The 17965-nt window shown below is 39.8% G+C and overlaps 2 protein-coding genes across 13 annotated transcripts in view; one reads left to right on the forward strand and one right to left on the reverse strand.

Annotated features, from left to right (window-relative positions):
* Positions 1–6754, reverse strand: part of LOC111872025 (phospholipid phosphatase 2) — an 85250-nt gene extending 78496 nt beyond the window's left edge. The window contains exons 1-2 of one of the 2 annotated variants that reach the window (XM_023865508.2): positions 6409–6754; positions 2371–2482 (exon numbers count right to left, since the gene is read on the reverse strand). Coding sequence is in view for 1 of the 2 variants with exons in the window: in XM_023865507.2 (XP_023721275.1) it covers positions 1000–1065 (66 nt within the window). In the remaining variant the exon portion in view is untranslated. Of the gene's footprint in view, positions 1–999; positions 1167–2370; positions 2483–6408 lie in introns of those variants that run through there. The other variant, XM_023865507.2, reaches the window with a different exon arrangement.
* Positions 1–17965, forward strand: part of LOC111872018 — an 89453-nt gene that overhangs the window by 65653 nt on the left and 5835 nt on the right. Inside the window, exons 1-6 of one of the 11 annotated variants that reach the window (XM_033754480.1) lie at positions 6890–7099; positions 10952–11173; positions 11207–12396; positions 14389–14601; positions 15209–15268; positions 16975–17140. In XM_033754480.1, the coding sequence (XP_033610371.1) occupies positions 7097–7099; positions 10952–11173; positions 11207–12396; positions 14389–14601; positions 15209–15268; positions 16975–17140 (1854 nt within the window). In that variant the 5' untranslated portion in view covers positions 6890–7096. Of the gene's footprint in view, positions 1–6889; positions 7312–8758; positions 8823–10951; positions 12397–14388; positions 14602–15208; positions 15269–16974; positions 17141–17965 lie in introns of those variants that run through there. The other 10 variants (XM_023865486.2, XM_023865487.2, XM_023865488.2 and 7 more) reach the window with 10 other exon arrangements.

Raw genomic sequence — 17965 nt, forward strand, 5'->3', positions numbered from 1 at the left:
AGGGTGTTGAGGAGAATATTTGGACCGAAGAGAGATGAAGTGACAGGAGGTTGGAGAAAACTGCATAATGAGGAGCTTCATAACTTGTACTCTTCTCCAAGTATAATTAGAATGATCAAGTCAAGGAGGATGAGGTGGACAGGGCATGTAGTACGAATGGGGGAGGAAAGGAATGCATGTAGGATATTGGTGGGAAAGCCAGAAAGAAAGAGACCACTGGGAAGACCAAGGCGTAGGTGGGTGGACAATATTAAAATGGATCTTAGAGAGACAGGATGGGATAGTATGGATTGGATTGAGTTGGCTCAGGATAGGGACCAGTGGAGGGCTCTTGTGGACACGGTAATGAACCTTCGGGTTCCATAAAATGCTGGGAAATTCTTGAGTAGTTGCAGATTTGGCTTCTCAAGAAGGTCTCAGCTCCATAAGTAAGTAAGTATTGGTCCTGAAATCGTTCCCCTTCGCTGTCTCATGAAGCTATTAAGTTAAGAAATACGTCTGACAGGATTAATCGACTCGATAAAACAAAGGCCATTTAAAGAATAAACAGATAAACCGAACGAATTCATTGCGGCTCTCCTTCATAAGACAACAACGGACCTGTGTTTTCACAAGTATTCCTAGACACTAGAAGCCATTTCTAGTGGACAGGCGTTCACGCTTCATGATTATTCTCATGTAGCTTTCGAGGAATCGATACGACACTCAACTTGTTTGTACTACGCGCCGGTAACGTGCATTTACTCAGGCTATTTGCTTTCCGTTCTCCACCGTGAAAACAGTTCTCTTAAAATCTGGAATTGGCGGCATATTATTTTCTACATTAGTGATTCACAGTTAGTTTTTACTATGACCAGAAATTGTCTACTAACCGGATTTCCGGGTTATGGGACACTTTTCAACACTAAAACGAAAACGTCTAATGATGGCCCTTCTCTGCCAAATTAACTTGATTTGGATTGCAACACGAGGCATGGAATAGCTAATCTGAGTACTTACAAGTGCAGGATGCAAGGGATCCGGCAGACTGATGGTGTACACTCCCTGCTGGAAGAGTGGCGACATGCTAACGTCGAACTAAATTCGGGTGCACCTACACGGTTACCGGTGAGCAACTTCACGTCTCTCTAACTGTACGGAGTGTGTCTTCCGTTCATATCAACGTACACAAAGTGAAAGCCTCGTTTTTATGTGTGGGGAACAGTAAGACTCTACACGTGATTGGTATGCATGCCCCAGTACTACGTCACTCTATGGAATTATGATGTGTACCTAAATGACTAACCTGTACAGCTAACTGCTACTTTGTATTCCGTGAAACTGTGACGCCGCATGATTCTGCTGGTATGCGGATGTGAAATTAGCTTCGCGTGTTTGCCTCACGTCATGGATCTTCGTATAGTCTGCATCTACTCTATTCTATTTCTACTGCCCTGCACGTTGCAGGCACTTTACAGGTACCTTTACACCACGTTTAGAACTTTCATTCCAAAGAACGTCTGAGGGTTTGACAGTCTGGTTTTCGGGATAAACGGCATGAAACCACCAGCCTGTGCAATATATAAAGTAAAGCTATCGTTGTAATAGGCTGTGGAGGCCCATAGGGTTGCGAAAGGTTGAGGCTCCCACATCTTCTAGATAATCGGCTCACAGATGACGGTAAGGTTGTCAGCCTTACGCGCCGGCGGCAATTTACCCCCCAGGAAGATTCCTGGTATCCATTTCTGTTAGAGGCTGAGTCGACCCCAGGGCCATGGTGCGGCTGGAAGTATTAGGCAAGAAACTAACTCTTGTAAAGATAAAAGTAGTAAAGCTATGCCTGTAACAGGCAGTGGAAGACCGTAAGTTTTCGAGATATCGAGGCTCCTGCATTTTCTAGACAGTCCGATCATAGATGGCGGTGAGGTTGTCAGCCCTACGTCCCGACCGCCCTTTGCCCCCAAGAAGATTCCTGATACTGATTTCTTTTAGAGGCTGAGTCTATCCCAGGTACATAGTGCGGCTGGAAGGGTTAGATCAATTTAAAAATCCAATCGGGAATTGAACCCGCGATCTTCCGGCTTGTAGCATAGTACCTCAACCAATTACATTAACAAACTAACTCATGTACACATGTTAATCCTTCAGAATGCGCTTCGTCAAACAACAGAGCTTAACAGTTACACGTTAGGGATAGGTTACTTTCAGCTATTCACAGTTCGATAAATTATTTATCAATCTGTGAAAAAAAAAATCGCTTTTATCTCGTAAACTGACACACTTTTCTTGCATAGCTATCGCAGCGTTTTGATTTATGTTTTTAATGTCTGATATTCAAACGAATAGATCAACTGTGACGATGAAACTGCAAATACAATTGTAGTTACTTACCTCGAGTCTTCCAAAAGTAATACCCACCGAAGTTATCGTGTGCAATGCGAATTTTGGCAAGAGGGGTACTGCTTCATCATGACATTACCAGACCCCATACAGCCCGAGCAACCTAGGAGAGAATCCAAGTACTAGAATTGGAACTTCTTGAACATCCGCCTCACAGCCCGGACTTCGCCCCTTGCTACTTCCTTCTCCTTTGTCCGCTAAAAACTACCCTGGTGGCAAATGTTTCGCGGTTGACGAAGATACTGAAATGGAGGTGCGGAAGTGGTTAAGACAACAGTCAAAAGACTTCTATGCTGCAGGTTTCGACGCACTTGTAAAGCGATAGGATATATTGGTGGAGGATATCTCGAGCAATAAATGTTTTTTTTCAAGGTTAGATTATCACATGTTTTACGCTTTATATCCATTTGTGACCTATTTCCTGACTCTCTCTCGTATCCCGAAGTCACTTTCGACAGGAGGATGACATGGAGACACCGCATCGAAAGGACTGTATAGCCTAGGCTTTAAGCATGTATATAAGGATCTATTCTCTATTAAAAAGGGGACGTTTGAGCACAAATATTACATTTACGCTTTACAAAGCTCTGATTAGGTCAGTTACGACTTATGCCTATCCCACCTGGGAGCATTCGGAGGACGCTCACCTCTTTAAATTGCAGCGCCTGCAGAACAGATTACCTCGCGGTATTAGAAATCTTGACAGGTGCACACCAGTCCGCGAATTGCACGCGACTTTTAGATATCCTTGCGTGCATGACTACATAGCTAAACTACGCAGGAAACAGAGCAGAAGTAATTCTAAACAATGTAAATCCAGGTTTACATGGTATTGGACTAGGAGAAGCCGAGCCTGGGATGTACGGGTATAAGAGGCTTAGATTTGGCGGCGGTCAGGACCAAGACCATCCACGTGACTAACTGAAATTTCAGAGTAGTTACATGAATTAAGGCATAACCTGCTACACAAGCCTGCATTTACAGAAACCTCTGTATATATATTTTTATAAATGTTGCTTAGTACAGTGCATTGACAAAGGGTGCACAGAGTCCATAGCGGCTAGGACGCCGTGGCAGCGCGGATATACTCGTGCTGAAACTACCATACAACAGACGTAGCACCTACGTTGAAAGACCGACCCCCACTTCGACGAAGCGGAGGCCCCATTCCGAAACATGAAAATGTCAAGGAGAGAATAAAAGTGTCGGTCATGAATCTCGAGGAGACTGAAGTCAGGAATGACTGTGCTGGCCAAGTCCAGCAGTAATTTAACCAACCGCCCGACAGCAGCAGTCGAGAGAGAAGGTTCCCAGAACCGTCAGACAGTAAATTATAGTCATGAATTCCGTTGGATTCAGAACAAATAATCACTGTGCTCTCTAGGACGAGCAGTAATTTAATAGTCAGTCAGCAGTAGAGAGAGTCGTGAGTTCCAGGCGAGTAGCAGCAGTTCGTTACTAACTGCGATGAGTCTCCTTTGTTAGCAGCCACTACCTAGCAACGACTAATGATGACAGAATAACAAACAGAAGACTTTGTGTGTGCTGTAATTTTAGTGGTACATAAAGTGTGTAAATTAGTGAGACTGTTATGATCATTTGTAGTTACGAATTATTAGCGTCTAAAAAATTCAATTACCAATTCAAACCCCGTGTCTAGTCAATAACACGTGACAATAATAATTACAATTTGTTCTTAGATTTATCAGAAAACGTAACTATTTCACTAAAATACAGAATAAATAATTGAAATAAGAACAATCTTCACCAGTCACTTTGGACGGAACTGTTTAAATTTTCATGATATTGTTAGTGTGACGGACCAGAATTAAACAAATAAAAAAATTTAAATTTGAAAATTTAATCAACTTCTGTTCACGGGCACAAGTTATTCGAACATTAAAAAAACCCCTGGATAATAAAGAATTCAAAATATTTCAAAGTTTTAAAAAATCCACCATATTGCGAAAAACTAAATAAAAAGGAAATAATTTCGTTTAGCTAAAACTTTGAAAATTTTCGAAAATGTTAAAGAAGTTGGAAAGTTCGAAATTACAAGATTTGAAAAGCATCTAATTTAAAAATGTGTAAATTTCGGGAGTCCAAATATTGTGACTTCATCAGGAAGTAGGGGTCACGTGAACTCTGCTTTTCCGCAAGTGACGTCACATACCGCCACTCCTTCCATCATTACGCAACACTCGGTAAACGCCCCTCCCCGCTAGGCTGTGACGTCAAGCAACAGGCGAGCCCGTGAAGCGAGTGTTGCTAGGCAATCGGTAAACATGGCGATTACGCAACAGGGAAGCGAGTTGCGTTTTCTGCTGTCCGGCTGAAGGTTTATAAGAGACACTGGAATGCCTAAGCAAAGCAGTGCAGACTTCAGAGATCCCCGTGTGGAGGCGGGGTCGAATACCTCCACCGTGACCCTGCGAGTCGTAGGCGGCGACGAAAAGGGAAGTCTCAATTCTGAGACAGTCAAATATGGTCGCGAGTCCCAAGGGACTCGGACCCGAGTAAGACTGCGCTGGCAAGGGCCAGCAGCATATACAAAAGACAGACCCGGCCTCTCGTCAGAGAAGGCGCCCCACAGAAACAATACCGTAACTGTCAAACGATAATAATTAATATCTGGTCATGAGCCCCAAATGGGACTCGCCACCAAGACTTACTGACTGACTGACCGTCAGTCGCAATGTGACTTTGACTTTGTCTTTGACTAAGCAGTGCAATGGAAGTCTAGCATTCGCCGGAGCAGTTGCAGTCTAGCATTCGCTGGAGTTAGTTGAGCATTAGCAGTCGGTTTCCAGTCTTCGAAGAGACAAGGTGAAGTCCAGCAGTTACGAGTGCATGGCAATGACTCCGGAAGGAGAAGTAATTGTGATACTGCAGTTGGCAGTAGCTGTGAAACTGTAAATTGTATAAATGTAAGAGCGAGTGCAATAAATTCGCTAGTTCTAAGACGGCGTGAAGTTATTTATCGCGTTACATACCCAACACGTGACAATATATTGAATGTAAGATTTGAGGCTTTCACGGCGGTGACTATGAAGAAAGCAGTCTTCTGGGATTTGGCACCGTGTATATGTGGTGTTAACCGACGTTTCGGAGGAACGTATCGCCTCCATCTTCAGGGTNTGCCAAATCCCAGAAGACTGCTTTCTTCAATATATTGAATGTTACAAATAAGAATTATATCTGTCGAAATATATAAAATTAGAAACTTTTGGCAATACAAAAGTATTCAGAATTTCAAAATTTTGAAAAATTGCAAGTTTTGGAACTTCTACAGCTCTTGAGACTAGATTGTGGCCTGATACCTAAACTTACTTTACTTAGCATATCCTCATACAGTCTTTCCACGACCTTCTCCTATGTCCATGTGAATGTTGAGATCAAAAATTATCCAAATAAAAAAATTCAAAACTTTTTAAAAATTGCATATTTTACGACTATCGAAAATTAATAAATTAGATATTTTCGAAAATATGAAAGATATAAACATTATCGAATGTCTAAAAATTACAACATTTTTGAAATGTGTAATACTTAAACCTATTTTAAAATCCCAAGAAACTAAAGTTTTCGATAATATGAAAAATGTAAGAATTTTGTATGGCCTAAAATTTCGAATTTCGAAAACGTTAAGATATATAAAATTTTCGAACACTTAAAAATTATAAATATCAAATTTTGACAATTTAAAAAATATGGAGATTTCCGTAATTAAAAACGAAATATTTTCGGGCAAATAAACACCTCCTTGCTTGTTTCTCTCTCTCTCTCGGTATACTGTTTAACTCTGCAGACGGATGCAGTAAGCTCCTTAGAAACGTTGGTTGACTACCGAACGGAGTCACGTCTCAAATGTTAGTAGTCTGCTCCTCATAGACACAGCAATAAGAACTACCAATTCATCAAATCTAACGAGCACCTACTTATGTCTCTGGACAGTTGGCTTGACTATATGCGACTACATACGAATTACATTCTGACGATATCGATTCCTCTATCGAATTATTACGTTACCTTGAAACGATGGTCACTCTGTTAGCACCAGTTTTTCTCGTTGTGGACGTGGGAATTAGGCTCCTGCTGCCATCTATTAGGTCATTAGAAAGAATCTAGCAGAAGTTGAGTAGTTGGCATGAGTGGTATGTACAATGTCACTGATGCTGTAATCTATGGAACTCGGCAAAGTCCAACTAAGAATTATGGCATGTAAACACTAGACTTGCATTACGTTTCTTCATGCGTAAAATCTGCAGATGAATTCTCTTCCACTCTCTAATAGAGACTTGTATTTCTGTAACATGTGGCAGAATCTACACAAGAGACCCTGAATGCCTTGAATACACAAAGAATGCTTACGGCAACTCTTTTTTTGCGCACATTACCAATTACGAATATTTTCTCGAATTCGTACGCATCGATCGAGAGAGGTTTCGATAGTCGATAGTGGTTGGTTGTACTGCGTCTTGACGGTCTTGACCGTCTCGACCAAAGGACTTACCTATCCGTGGGATCCGTGGTGCATCGAAGCAGGTGTCGGCAATAGTGGTGTATGTGATGTGTTGCATGAAGATAGATGAGGCTCCGCAGTTGGTTTTTGCACGTTGTTGTAATGGAAAACAAGCTTGTGGCTGCGAAGTGTGATCGACAAAGTTTAGAAGTATTAGATTTATTAACAGATTTACGAGATTAATAGGTGTAGTGGATGGTATGTGTTAGACATATGGCGTTTGTTGTGACTGTTTACATCTTCATCCGTAGTTGTTACTTTGCTGTAACCATGTGTTTTACGAGTTGACAAAGTGATTGCTGCTGAAGTATGAAGTGATGCAATGAATGTTGCATTTTGGTGATTAGTAAACCTATTATTTGGTTTTATAAATTGCCATTGATTTGTACTGAAGGCCATGTTTCCAAGAAGTACGTTCTGGCCATGAATAATAATCAAATTAAATTTAAATTTTCGCCTGGAGTTTGAATGTGTCGAGTTCAGAATCATTTTAATTTTCACGTTTTTTAATTAGTTACTTATCACTAATTGTCAATAGATTTTCCGTCAAGTGCAACAATATATATTTTGGTCACTTATTTATCTCATCTGCCTTACATGTTTCGGTTCCAATCTATTGACAATTAGAGATTAATAGTGTAACGGACCAAAATGAAACAATTCAAAATAGTTACTTATCTTTAATCATAAAATTTTGCACGTGATTTAGGTTCTAATTTGAAAACGAATGAAATCTTGTAATGTCAATTTTGTGCAATTTGAATAAGCATATGACTTCATCTACAGGACAAGGCTGCTGTTGAGTTGCTTGTAAATATTACACAAGGTGTAGGTTGCCAAATATTTTAAACACCATGCCATAGAAATTTTATTGTTATAACTGTAATTGTATAAGAGCCAGGATAGTGCAGTGGGTATGGTGACTGGCTGTGGGCTGGACGACCAAGGGGTCTCGATGTTGTCCAGACCGGTTCTGGGGCACACCCAGACTCCTATCCACTGGGTACCAGGTGCTCTTTCCCTGGGTGTAAGGCCGCTTGGGCATGAATATGACCACTCACCTCCAACTAGTGCTGAGGTCAAGAATATGTGGGTTTATACATCCACTCCACCATATGTCTTCATGGTGTAGTGCTTAATCAGTTACGCACGGAACCCTTACTTTAATTATAGTTGTACTCATATATGTTCCAAATGTATTACTGCTTGTCTGTATCATCATACGTTTTTGACACAATAAAATGTATTTGATGAGCTGTGATTATTTTCAAGCCATCTAAATTAAGGTTCATAGGAATTTCTCTTGGGTATTCTAGTTGAGCATGTGTCCCACTCATTAGAAAGTATTTTTTTAAATCTAATTGTTCAGTGTTATCCATTCACACATATGGGATATTTAAATGTTAAATGAGATTTTTATTACATCGGAAGGGGTGGGATCTTTTTAATTTTACTAGATTGTACCTTAGGAGAAGGAAGGGTGCAATGATATGCCTACTGTGCTAACATGTATTCTGACTGATAGAGAATTGAAGTGTGGTGTACCTCAAGTTTCTTTCAGTTTCTGTGCTTTATAAGACCATGCTATGAATGTTATTAGAAATAGGCACTGTACTACATCCCAGCATTGAAGACAAATGGTATAAGTAGGATTTCACTGTGTAAGTTATTCTGAAAAGTCAGTTAACAGATCTGTATCATAATACATGAATTCAAAATCACATCTAAGCTATTGCCAGAAAAAGAACACCTCTTTTAATCGTGAGGCCTTGGGGTTGGGGGGTTGACCCATTACTATGTATTTCCTGAAAGATAAAAATGTCTACAGAAAGGTTAAGCAGTTGCATTCTGTTTCAGCCAAATCACATTTTGCTCCACCTTCTTTGCTCTAAGCTGACCTCCCTCTTCTAATTTTGCTAAGGTAAGTTTGATTTGTTTCATCCTCGTCCATCACACTGACAATATTATAAAAGGTTAAATTCCATCCAGTGTGACTGATGAAGTTTCTTTCTCCTTTTTAATATTTTATCCTTAACATATTTCGGTCTTATAGACCATCTTCAGAAAGATATCAATACAATTAGAAACCACTATTACAGTATGTTTTCTGAATATTCATATATACATATAATGTTATCATAATATAGGGTGGGGTGCAGAAACTTCCTTTTTTGAAGACGAATAAAAGAAAAATTATTGCTGATAGACAAACTTTATGTTTAGTTAATGAAAGAACATACTTTAAAGTTTTAAATCATGTAGTTTTAAACAAAATATCTTGAAGGTGGTGGCCACCGCTCTCTATGCACTGATGCAACCGTTTTCTGAAGTTCTCCTCTGCATGTTCCAACATGTGCACTGGAATTTGGGCTACTTCCTGCCGAATAACATTGTTCAGCTGAAGCAGGTTTGTGGGGCGATGTTGAGGTATCCCCATAAAAAAATCACAGGGCGTTAGATCAGGTGAGTGCGCTGCCCATGGGATGTCACCTCGAAGTGAGATGAGCCGTCCGGGGAACTTTGCCCTCAAAACTGTTATCGAAGCTCGGGCTGTGTGGGCCGTGGCACCATCCTGTTGGAACCAGTCATTTCCTAGATGCGTTTCTTCAAGACCTGGTTCGAAAAAGTTTCTAATCATGTCCACATACTGCTGTGAATTGACAGTAACTGCATGATTGTCTTCTTCAAAAAATAAGGGCCAGTAACTCCAATTCTTGACAACGCACACCATACTGTTGCCTTATCACTGTGAAGTGGCCTCTCATGGAGCTCTCTGGGATTGTTACCACTCCAATAGCACATATTCTGCTTGTTGACACATCCGGATAGGTGAAAATGTGCCTCATCACTAAAGAAAACAAGTGCGTCAAGGGGTAAAATTTCCAGTAACGTTTCGCATGCCATTATTTGGTTCTGGAAATCATGTGGTAACAATTCTTGCACAACAACCATCTTATAGGGATGGAAATTAAGATGTTTGTGAAGAATTTGGCGCATTGAACGATTGGATATGTCTAGGGCGCCTGCATATTTGTGAGCGGAGCATCTTGGAGATCTCAAAATTGACTGTTGAACTGCCTCCACATTTTCTGGCGTCGTAATGGTCTGTTGTCGTCCTGATGATTTTTTCACCACACTCCTGGTTGTCCTAAAGTTCTCTACCCACAGAACAATCGATTTCTGGTCGGGAACCGGACCTCTGGGCTTAATTCTGAAGTGAGTACGGAACACACGCTGCACTGCCACGTAGGAATGGTTGTTCGAAAAATAGGCTTCGACAGCAAACACGCACTGCTCACTCATCCACCTCATGTTTCCTACTGAAGGGTATTAGACAGAAACTTCTGCGACTGCTGCGTTTGCCGAGCCTGTCCCCACTTTTCTGCAACCTCCGCTCCCTTCACAATGCGTCTTCGCAAAAAGGAAGTTTCTGCGCCCCACCCTGTTCAGTGAGTTCAAAATCTAATGTTTTTAACAACCACAACTGCTTGTGTTAATACTTTTATCTTCTTAAACATACTAATTATAATTTATAAATATTTTAACATATTAGTACAAGCTGCTGGCTCTCTCTCCTCCTGTTACATCAACGTGGACAGTGAAGCCAGTGGGTGTGGGAAATTATTTCACCTATTGATTTATATTTGTACAAAACTAAAATTATAACTCACTTTTTTGGTTTGATTTTTGTACAGTGTGGACTAGGTTTTGTTGCCTGTAATGATTTTCAGAAAGAGATCCTGAGTGTTAGCTCACCGGTTATTGTCTTGCGACTGTGACATCGTTCTTGTATCAATATTATTGGTGTGATGTATGCATATTCATATTCTTACTTAGGATGGTGTGGTAGTGAACGACCATCTTTCTCTGCAGTAGTGTTTTTTTTTTTAACATGCACAAACATTTATACCTCTTGTGCTCCCAAGAACCGACCACTGGATCTTATCTGAGGAACTTGTCCTAGTCAGTGGCCTTCTGTAACATTTATGACATGGTTTTGTATTTGATAATGCATCTTAAATGTAACATGTACTGTTTTGTTTTATCTAGGTTCTGAAGAGAATAGAAATGGCATCAAGACGTTTGAGGATAAAGCCTGTTGCTAATGTGCCCATCAGGCGAGGGAAGAATGCGAGTGAGAGTGTAAAGTCTGCTAAAGCAAGTGAGAATGGAGAGAAAGAGGACCTCATAAAACAGACACAAGAAGATGCATCAGACACTCGACCCGTAGATGGAAATTCAAACGATATTAACTGCTCACCTTCAGAAGACAGTGAACAGAATAATATTCCACACAGTGTGGCTAGTGAACAGAATAATATTCCACACAGTGTGGCTGATTTATGCTCTCAGAGTGTAAGCCCTGGTTTTAACGATGTTGCTGAAACATTAACTGCAGGTCCACATGATGCAGACGAAACCATAAAGTCACGAGTAAGCATTTCAGGTATGGAAGCTGAAACAGTTGGAAATGAAGCAGCCTCTACTAAATGTGAAACCATTATTTCTGGTATATCATCTTTATCAGATAAGAAGGTTCCACCGGGACTTGTGCGGAAACGTATGAAGCCTCCTGTTAGCATCCCTGCTGCTGCAAGGAGACCAAGGGTGTCAAGTGAAATCCTAAATGGTGATAAACTAGCAAGCACGTCATCAGTTGTTAATTGTATTAAAAATATTCAGGAAGAATGCGCACAGCAACACACAGTAAGAAATGAGGATGTTAGTGAGAGGACCAGTCCGATATTGCCTTGTTATCCAAAAGAGAATAATGAGGTGCCTTTTTCAAGTGGAAAGGGTATTGGGGTTGGGGTTCCAGGAATAACACAGACAATACCTACTGGAACAGCTATCCGCCCTCAGTATGACAGAAATACAGGTGTTTCTACACTTGATGTGAATGGAGAAGCTCCCCAATCCTTACCTGAACCTGATCTGCCTTCAGAAGGAGCTGGTGGAGGTTACAGTAGTGTATTACTAAAGCCATCATCTTCTCAAGTGAATGTAGTTCAAAGATCTAGGTTCATTAAACCAGGTCCATGTATTTTGGATCCAAGCATGCGCAAACGTAAGTTTGCGGGAAGTAGTGTAAGTGGTAATGAGTCTGATGACTCAAGGAAAATTCAGAGTTCTGATTCATTACCATATGATAGCAGTGGGAAGGTTATGCCAGAGCAAGGCAGGCCAAAACTTGCTTGTCAAACCTCAAACATGACTGATCAAACTGAGAGTCGGAAGCAAGGAAGTGAAGCAAGTGCCAGTGAATCAGAAGATGAGCCAAGGAAATGCATGTCAGATGCAAGTAATGTATCTCCTGTGATCAGGAAACCTATAGAAACATCCAGGGGGAGGTTTGTACGACCAACTCCTCGATTTATGGAGGCTTCAATGAGACGTAATAGTATACAGATCAGTGCCAGTGAAACAGAAGAAGAATTTAAGAAAGGGACTTCCATGGCAACTTCACCTCACAAGAAGGAAACTGATTTGACTAGGTAAGCTTTAGTTTGAGAGAAGGAAGGAAATGTATGAGAGCTCACACCAAGGAATACAAAATAACCCCCCTCCCCATTTATAATAATTTCAGAAGTTTCTGCCAACATGCACATGTATTAATACAGTTTGAAAAGCCTCCACTTGTCTGTCAAAGTGCTAATTCTCATTCCATAAAAATATTGTCAGTTGATTGGATATGACTAATGTTGGATAGAGCTCAGTGTCTAAAGAACAGATATGCAGGAAGGATTTTTACTTTTTTGGTCAGTTCTGCAGTTGTGACTTGTGCGTTGCTGGCTGCGAGGTACATACAAATTTTGCCGGTGAATCAGCATGACTGATGGCCAGTAACATTCGGAAAGAAGTTGTTACAGTTCACAGACCACAGGAGGTGTTGAAAATGCAGTTTTTCTGCATGTAGATATCTTTTTCAGTTAATTGTTTCATTAAAAAACACAGGTACTACAATCCTCCTTACACTAACAGCACACCAGACACCAGCTTTCACTGGACGGAGCAGGACTTCAGGTTAGGTATGGATTCTGTGAACTCCAGTAGCTGTTATTTTGCATATTTAAGTATCCCTGCAAGTGAAATCATGCATCATCAGAAAAGAATGTCAATTGTGGATCTCACTCATCTTTGATGACTGACTGCAGAAACCAGCTGCAAAAATGAACCCTACTAGCTGGATCGCACTGCTGAAAGGTGTGGATTACTCTTGTTTTAGAGGTTCTAAGCTACAGCACTTGTGTTGCTGTTCTTGCACTAGACTTTGACACTCCAGTCTTTTGAGCTAGATGTTTAGTAATTTTCAAGGTGTGTGTTCAAGTCTGGCCCCTATGTCATCTAACTTTCCCTCAGTAAGCACTCTGCACTTATATTTTTGTTTCTTGTCTATTGAGAGCCCCATTTTTCTAAGTTTATTCACCAAATTGTGAATTTGTTTGCTAGTAACTCTTTCATCATGAAATTTATGTTAACATTTTTGCCAACACTTTCTAGTACATTCATATTTCACACAAGTGTCATAAAAAAATACAAGTTGCTCTGCAGTATACTGCACCATGATGTACCACACTGCACACTAACTGTAACTTAGAACAAATGGTTAATGGAGCTGGTAACTGCTGCCTACTGCTCACAAACAATAAACAGAGCCCCACACATGAACTGCACTGCTCATTGTGAAACATAATGTCATCAGCAACCCACAAGTTAATTACTTCCCTTCACTTCAAATGTTATCGGCTGTCAGATATGCCATTTCATTGGCAAAATTTGTTTGTGCCTCATGGCAAGCAGCACGAACTTATTGACTATGGTAGTATGACTTGTGACTGTTGACCATATTCTCATTGATTGTCACATTTTATATACAATTTTGATTCATGTAGCAGTGATTAGAATTAGACCATGGGCAGTATGAATACTAACTAGTGTACCACTGAGTTGATACATTCATGGTTTGTATTTTATTACTTCTGCATTTTTATCTATTCATTCATTTGCCTACACATTTTTCTCCTAATGGGCCTATTCATCTTTGCGAGACAGTAGCAATCTTGTACTTACTGCGTACCTTAAAATTAAATTCGCATTATGTGGGGTGGAGTCCAGTTGGGTCCACTTGGCACAGCAGCCACCGATTGGCCTATTGTACCTGCCCCGGGTGATTATGATGTTGGAGAATTAGGTGGAATAAAGATTGGCAAGGGAAACCAAAGTACTTGGAGAAAACCTACCCCAGTGCCAATATGTCCACCACAAATCCCACTTTACCAGACCCAGGATTGAACCTGGACCGCCGCAGTGGGAAGCCAGGTTGAGCTATGGCACGGTCTCTACTGCGTACCTTATCTGGCTTTGTAGTTCATCATGGAGAATTTGCAGACAATATTGGATTGGATTACTGCCCATAAAATAAATTGATGTTTATACTTCAATTTAATTTTATTTTTGATGGACTAATTGATTACTTATTTCATCAGTGAGGACCTAGCAGTAACACTCACTGATACTGGATCCATTGAGGAAGCAGAGAAGAAAGTTATCCGAACTCGTCGTGCAGCAAGTAGTTGTATGCAGCGTATGGCAAAAGCTCGACTAGAGTTCCACAATAAATTTGGAAACCGGACACCTGATAGGAGCCGCCTTACGATGTTTGATCTCATATTTTACAACCCAGCTACCAACCCTATGAAGTAAGAATCTGGGAGTAATTTTGTCTGTTTTATGATGTTCACATATTATCTGTGACTGCCATATTATTTTGAAAACAAAGTGATTTCCACCNCCCCCCCCCCCAAATATTGCTTCTTAGAAAAGAGGGCCTGCCTTATTTTTTATGATTATGATTGAATTCTAATTGCTAATTCTAGTGTATTTGTGAAAATATCAAGATTTACATACAAGGTATTACATTTTGTAATTTATTATTTCTTAATAGTACAGTTTTTACTTCCTTACAACCCATAGAACTAAATGGCATATTCAGTTTGGTGAAAAGACCTCTTTTCCTGATTTCTTATTGGAAAAGAAAGGGGTTACCTTGTATGCAGGCTTTTTGGTGTTCACACCATATTACACACTGTGTTTGGTGATAGAACTGAAGTAAATATTACACTTATTTTTTTATGTGTGCTCATATTTTCATATTTGAAAACTTCATTCTGTGCTTTTTTTAACTCTCTGTGTTACGCATAGAGTTCAAACTGTAAATTATGAATACCCCATTCTGCTCTGCCAGGAGTCACTATTAATCAAAAGAATTTCATTAATTAATTTATTTTTAAATATTTAAATTTGCAGATGTTCAGGACAAGAGAGCGAAAATTCCAAACTCTCCCAGAGCCAAGATACTGTAGGACAGTAAGTGTTGACAGTTTCCTTTCTTTTGAGCTCTTAAGTATATTGGTTACCTTAATTGGTTTTTAGCCAACTTATCTAAAGTAGGCATATGAGATCTCCATGATGTCTAGTGATCCCACCCTATTAACTTTTGAATGCCAGAAACAGTTTCTGTGAAACTCATTATGTATTTCATGGCACCTGCGCCCATCTCAGTGGCATACTTAAAAAATCCCTCCTATCAGTATATGTGTATTCCCCCTATCATTGCTAGGCAATGGCTCTGTAATAGCATTACTGCAGTAACAAATACGCAAAAATAGGAGAATTGTTGGACACATTTTCTGTGGAATCTCTTTTTTATCGGGGAAAGTTTGTTCTTCCTAGAACTTCTTGTTTATATTTTCTGTTAGTCAAAATTCTGGATAATGATGAGACATCTTTCCTTCCCCTTTCACTTCTGGCTGATGCTCAGTTGTTCAACACATTACTGGAATGACATTTGGAAACAGCATCGCCCATCATACATTTCCATTGTTACTGCTAGTCCATCTCCCCTTTTTGTTCTCTGGGACCTACATTAATTGTTTGAGATGAGAAGTCTGCATGAGACACAACTGACCTACCCCTTTCACTTGTAGCTGTTTTTTGTCCTTGTGACAAATGTTGCCACAAGAATGAAACATCTAGAAGTAGTTGTATCTGCAGCATTTGTATCACTCTCAACTTGCACTGATTGTTCGAGATGAGTGAAATGTGGATGTGTAGTTCATTAGTGGTCTGTAAAAGTGTGTGATAAAAATGAATGAAAACATTGTGCACAGATAACGTGAAGCAGATAATCACGAGTTTACTTACATACGCAGTTGTGAGAAGTTCTGAATTACCTGCTGGGAAAAACTGGGATTTCATATCTTTTGTTCCTTAAGAAAAATATAAATTCCCATGTCTTTTTAAATAATAATATTTTTAATTTGCCACCTTTTGTGATACCTGAAGGTTTGCTACCATGTTCATGTCCTGCCACTGGGCCATCCTGTGCCAGGTTGGCCCATTATACAAACATTATATCAGACATTCATTATCTGAAGTATGTTTATTGTACCGTTTCTGGAGTTGGTTTTGCTCCTGTTTTCAGAATTATCAAACCCTACTTATTCCTCTCACCCTTTTTCTGTAAGAACCATTGAATAGTATCTCCTCTTCTTTGCCTAGGTCTCTTCCCTTCAGTTTTTTTGTGTAAAATTTCTCATTTCTGACCCCTCCTGCTGTATATCCTGCCCATCCCACACTGTTTTCTTTATTTAATTACTAATAATATCTGCAGAAGGAAACAAATTATGACGCTCCTCACTCTGCAGTTGTTTTCTTCCTCTGTTACTTCCTCTCTTTTTGGTCTCAAGCATTGTTACCATCACATTGTCCTCATACACTCAAAATGATGTTCTTTTTTTAAGGTGAAAGACCAGGGTTCATACCCTTATGGAACAACATGTAAAATTATAGTTCTTTATATTTGAAGCTTGCATTTTTAGTTGTGAGGTGTGAAGATGAAAGATTCTGAGATGATTGGTAATATTTATTCGTCAGATTTAATCTGCTCTTGACTTTCTCCATGAATATAATTCTGTCCTGTTACTATCATGCCCAAATATTTGAATTTATATGATTTAAAAGAAGTTATTAGCTATCTTTATTGTTAGTGAAAGTAAAAATAAATGTTTCAGTGCAGTTGGGGAGCAACAGGAAGAGGAGAAAGTTGATGAACCAACTGTTGAGACACTGAATGAACAAAATGATGAGACTGCAGCTGACGAAGAAGACATGGCAATGCCAGTGCCTCAGGTCAAAGTGGGACCAGATGGTCAGATAATCCTTGATGAAAAAAGTTTGGTAGGATAATTTTTATTGTATTGGTTTACCAACCCTAATATACGTTGTCCAAAATGATGTTCAGTTTAGTAGAGTAAACGAAAAGCTTACTTAACTCTACTGAACTACCATTTAAACTTCTATTTTTGATATGCATGGAAGTTCATATAATGAAATTAAGTGCACCCAAATGTGTCACCTGATTAACACACTCACATACTCAGTTCATAGTAAAATGTATTCCATGAGCAGTTAATTGTTATTTGGCTGATCAATTTATTCCTTGTTATTGAATCCACAAGTTTATTAGAAGGTTATTGAAAGCTGTAGGTCACTTTCCTGAGCCAGTACAGTTGAGTTCACTCCTTAGGATAGCTCAGTCATTATAATGATGTGATACAGACTGTTTGGCTGGGGTTCAATTCCCAGTAAGGGCAAGAGATTTTTCTTCACAGTATCCAGACCTGCTCTGGCGTCTGCCCAGCCTCCTATACAGTGGATACTAGGGGCTCTCTCCCTGGAGGGTAAAGTAGAATAAACAAAACTGGAGAATAATCAAAGTAGCCTCTATCAATTCAGCTTAGTATAGGGTAAATCCAATGTGGAATGACTGGTTCTAGAACTTGGTGAAATGTGTTATGCCAAAAAGTAGTTGATATAGAATTAAACAGGCCTGTGAAAGTAGCTGTGCTCAGCATGTCTTTGGGTTGCATATACAGTCAACTCTCGATTATCCGGGGGCGGATTAACCGGTTTGCGGCTTAACTGGGGCTTTTTTTTTTAAGTTTATATGTTGTTTAATATTCATTCACTTTTGTTTCACATGGTGAGTTTAACACTATTTTC

This window comes from Cryptotermes secundus, unplaced genomic scaffold (assembly GCF_002891405.2).
Source record: "Cryptotermes secundus unplaced genomic scaffold, Csec_1.0 scaffold87, whole genome shotgun sequence".
NCBI classification, from domain to species: domain Eukaryota; kingdom Metazoa; phylum Arthropoda; class Insecta; order Blattodea; family Kalotermitidae; genus Cryptotermes; species Cryptotermes secundus.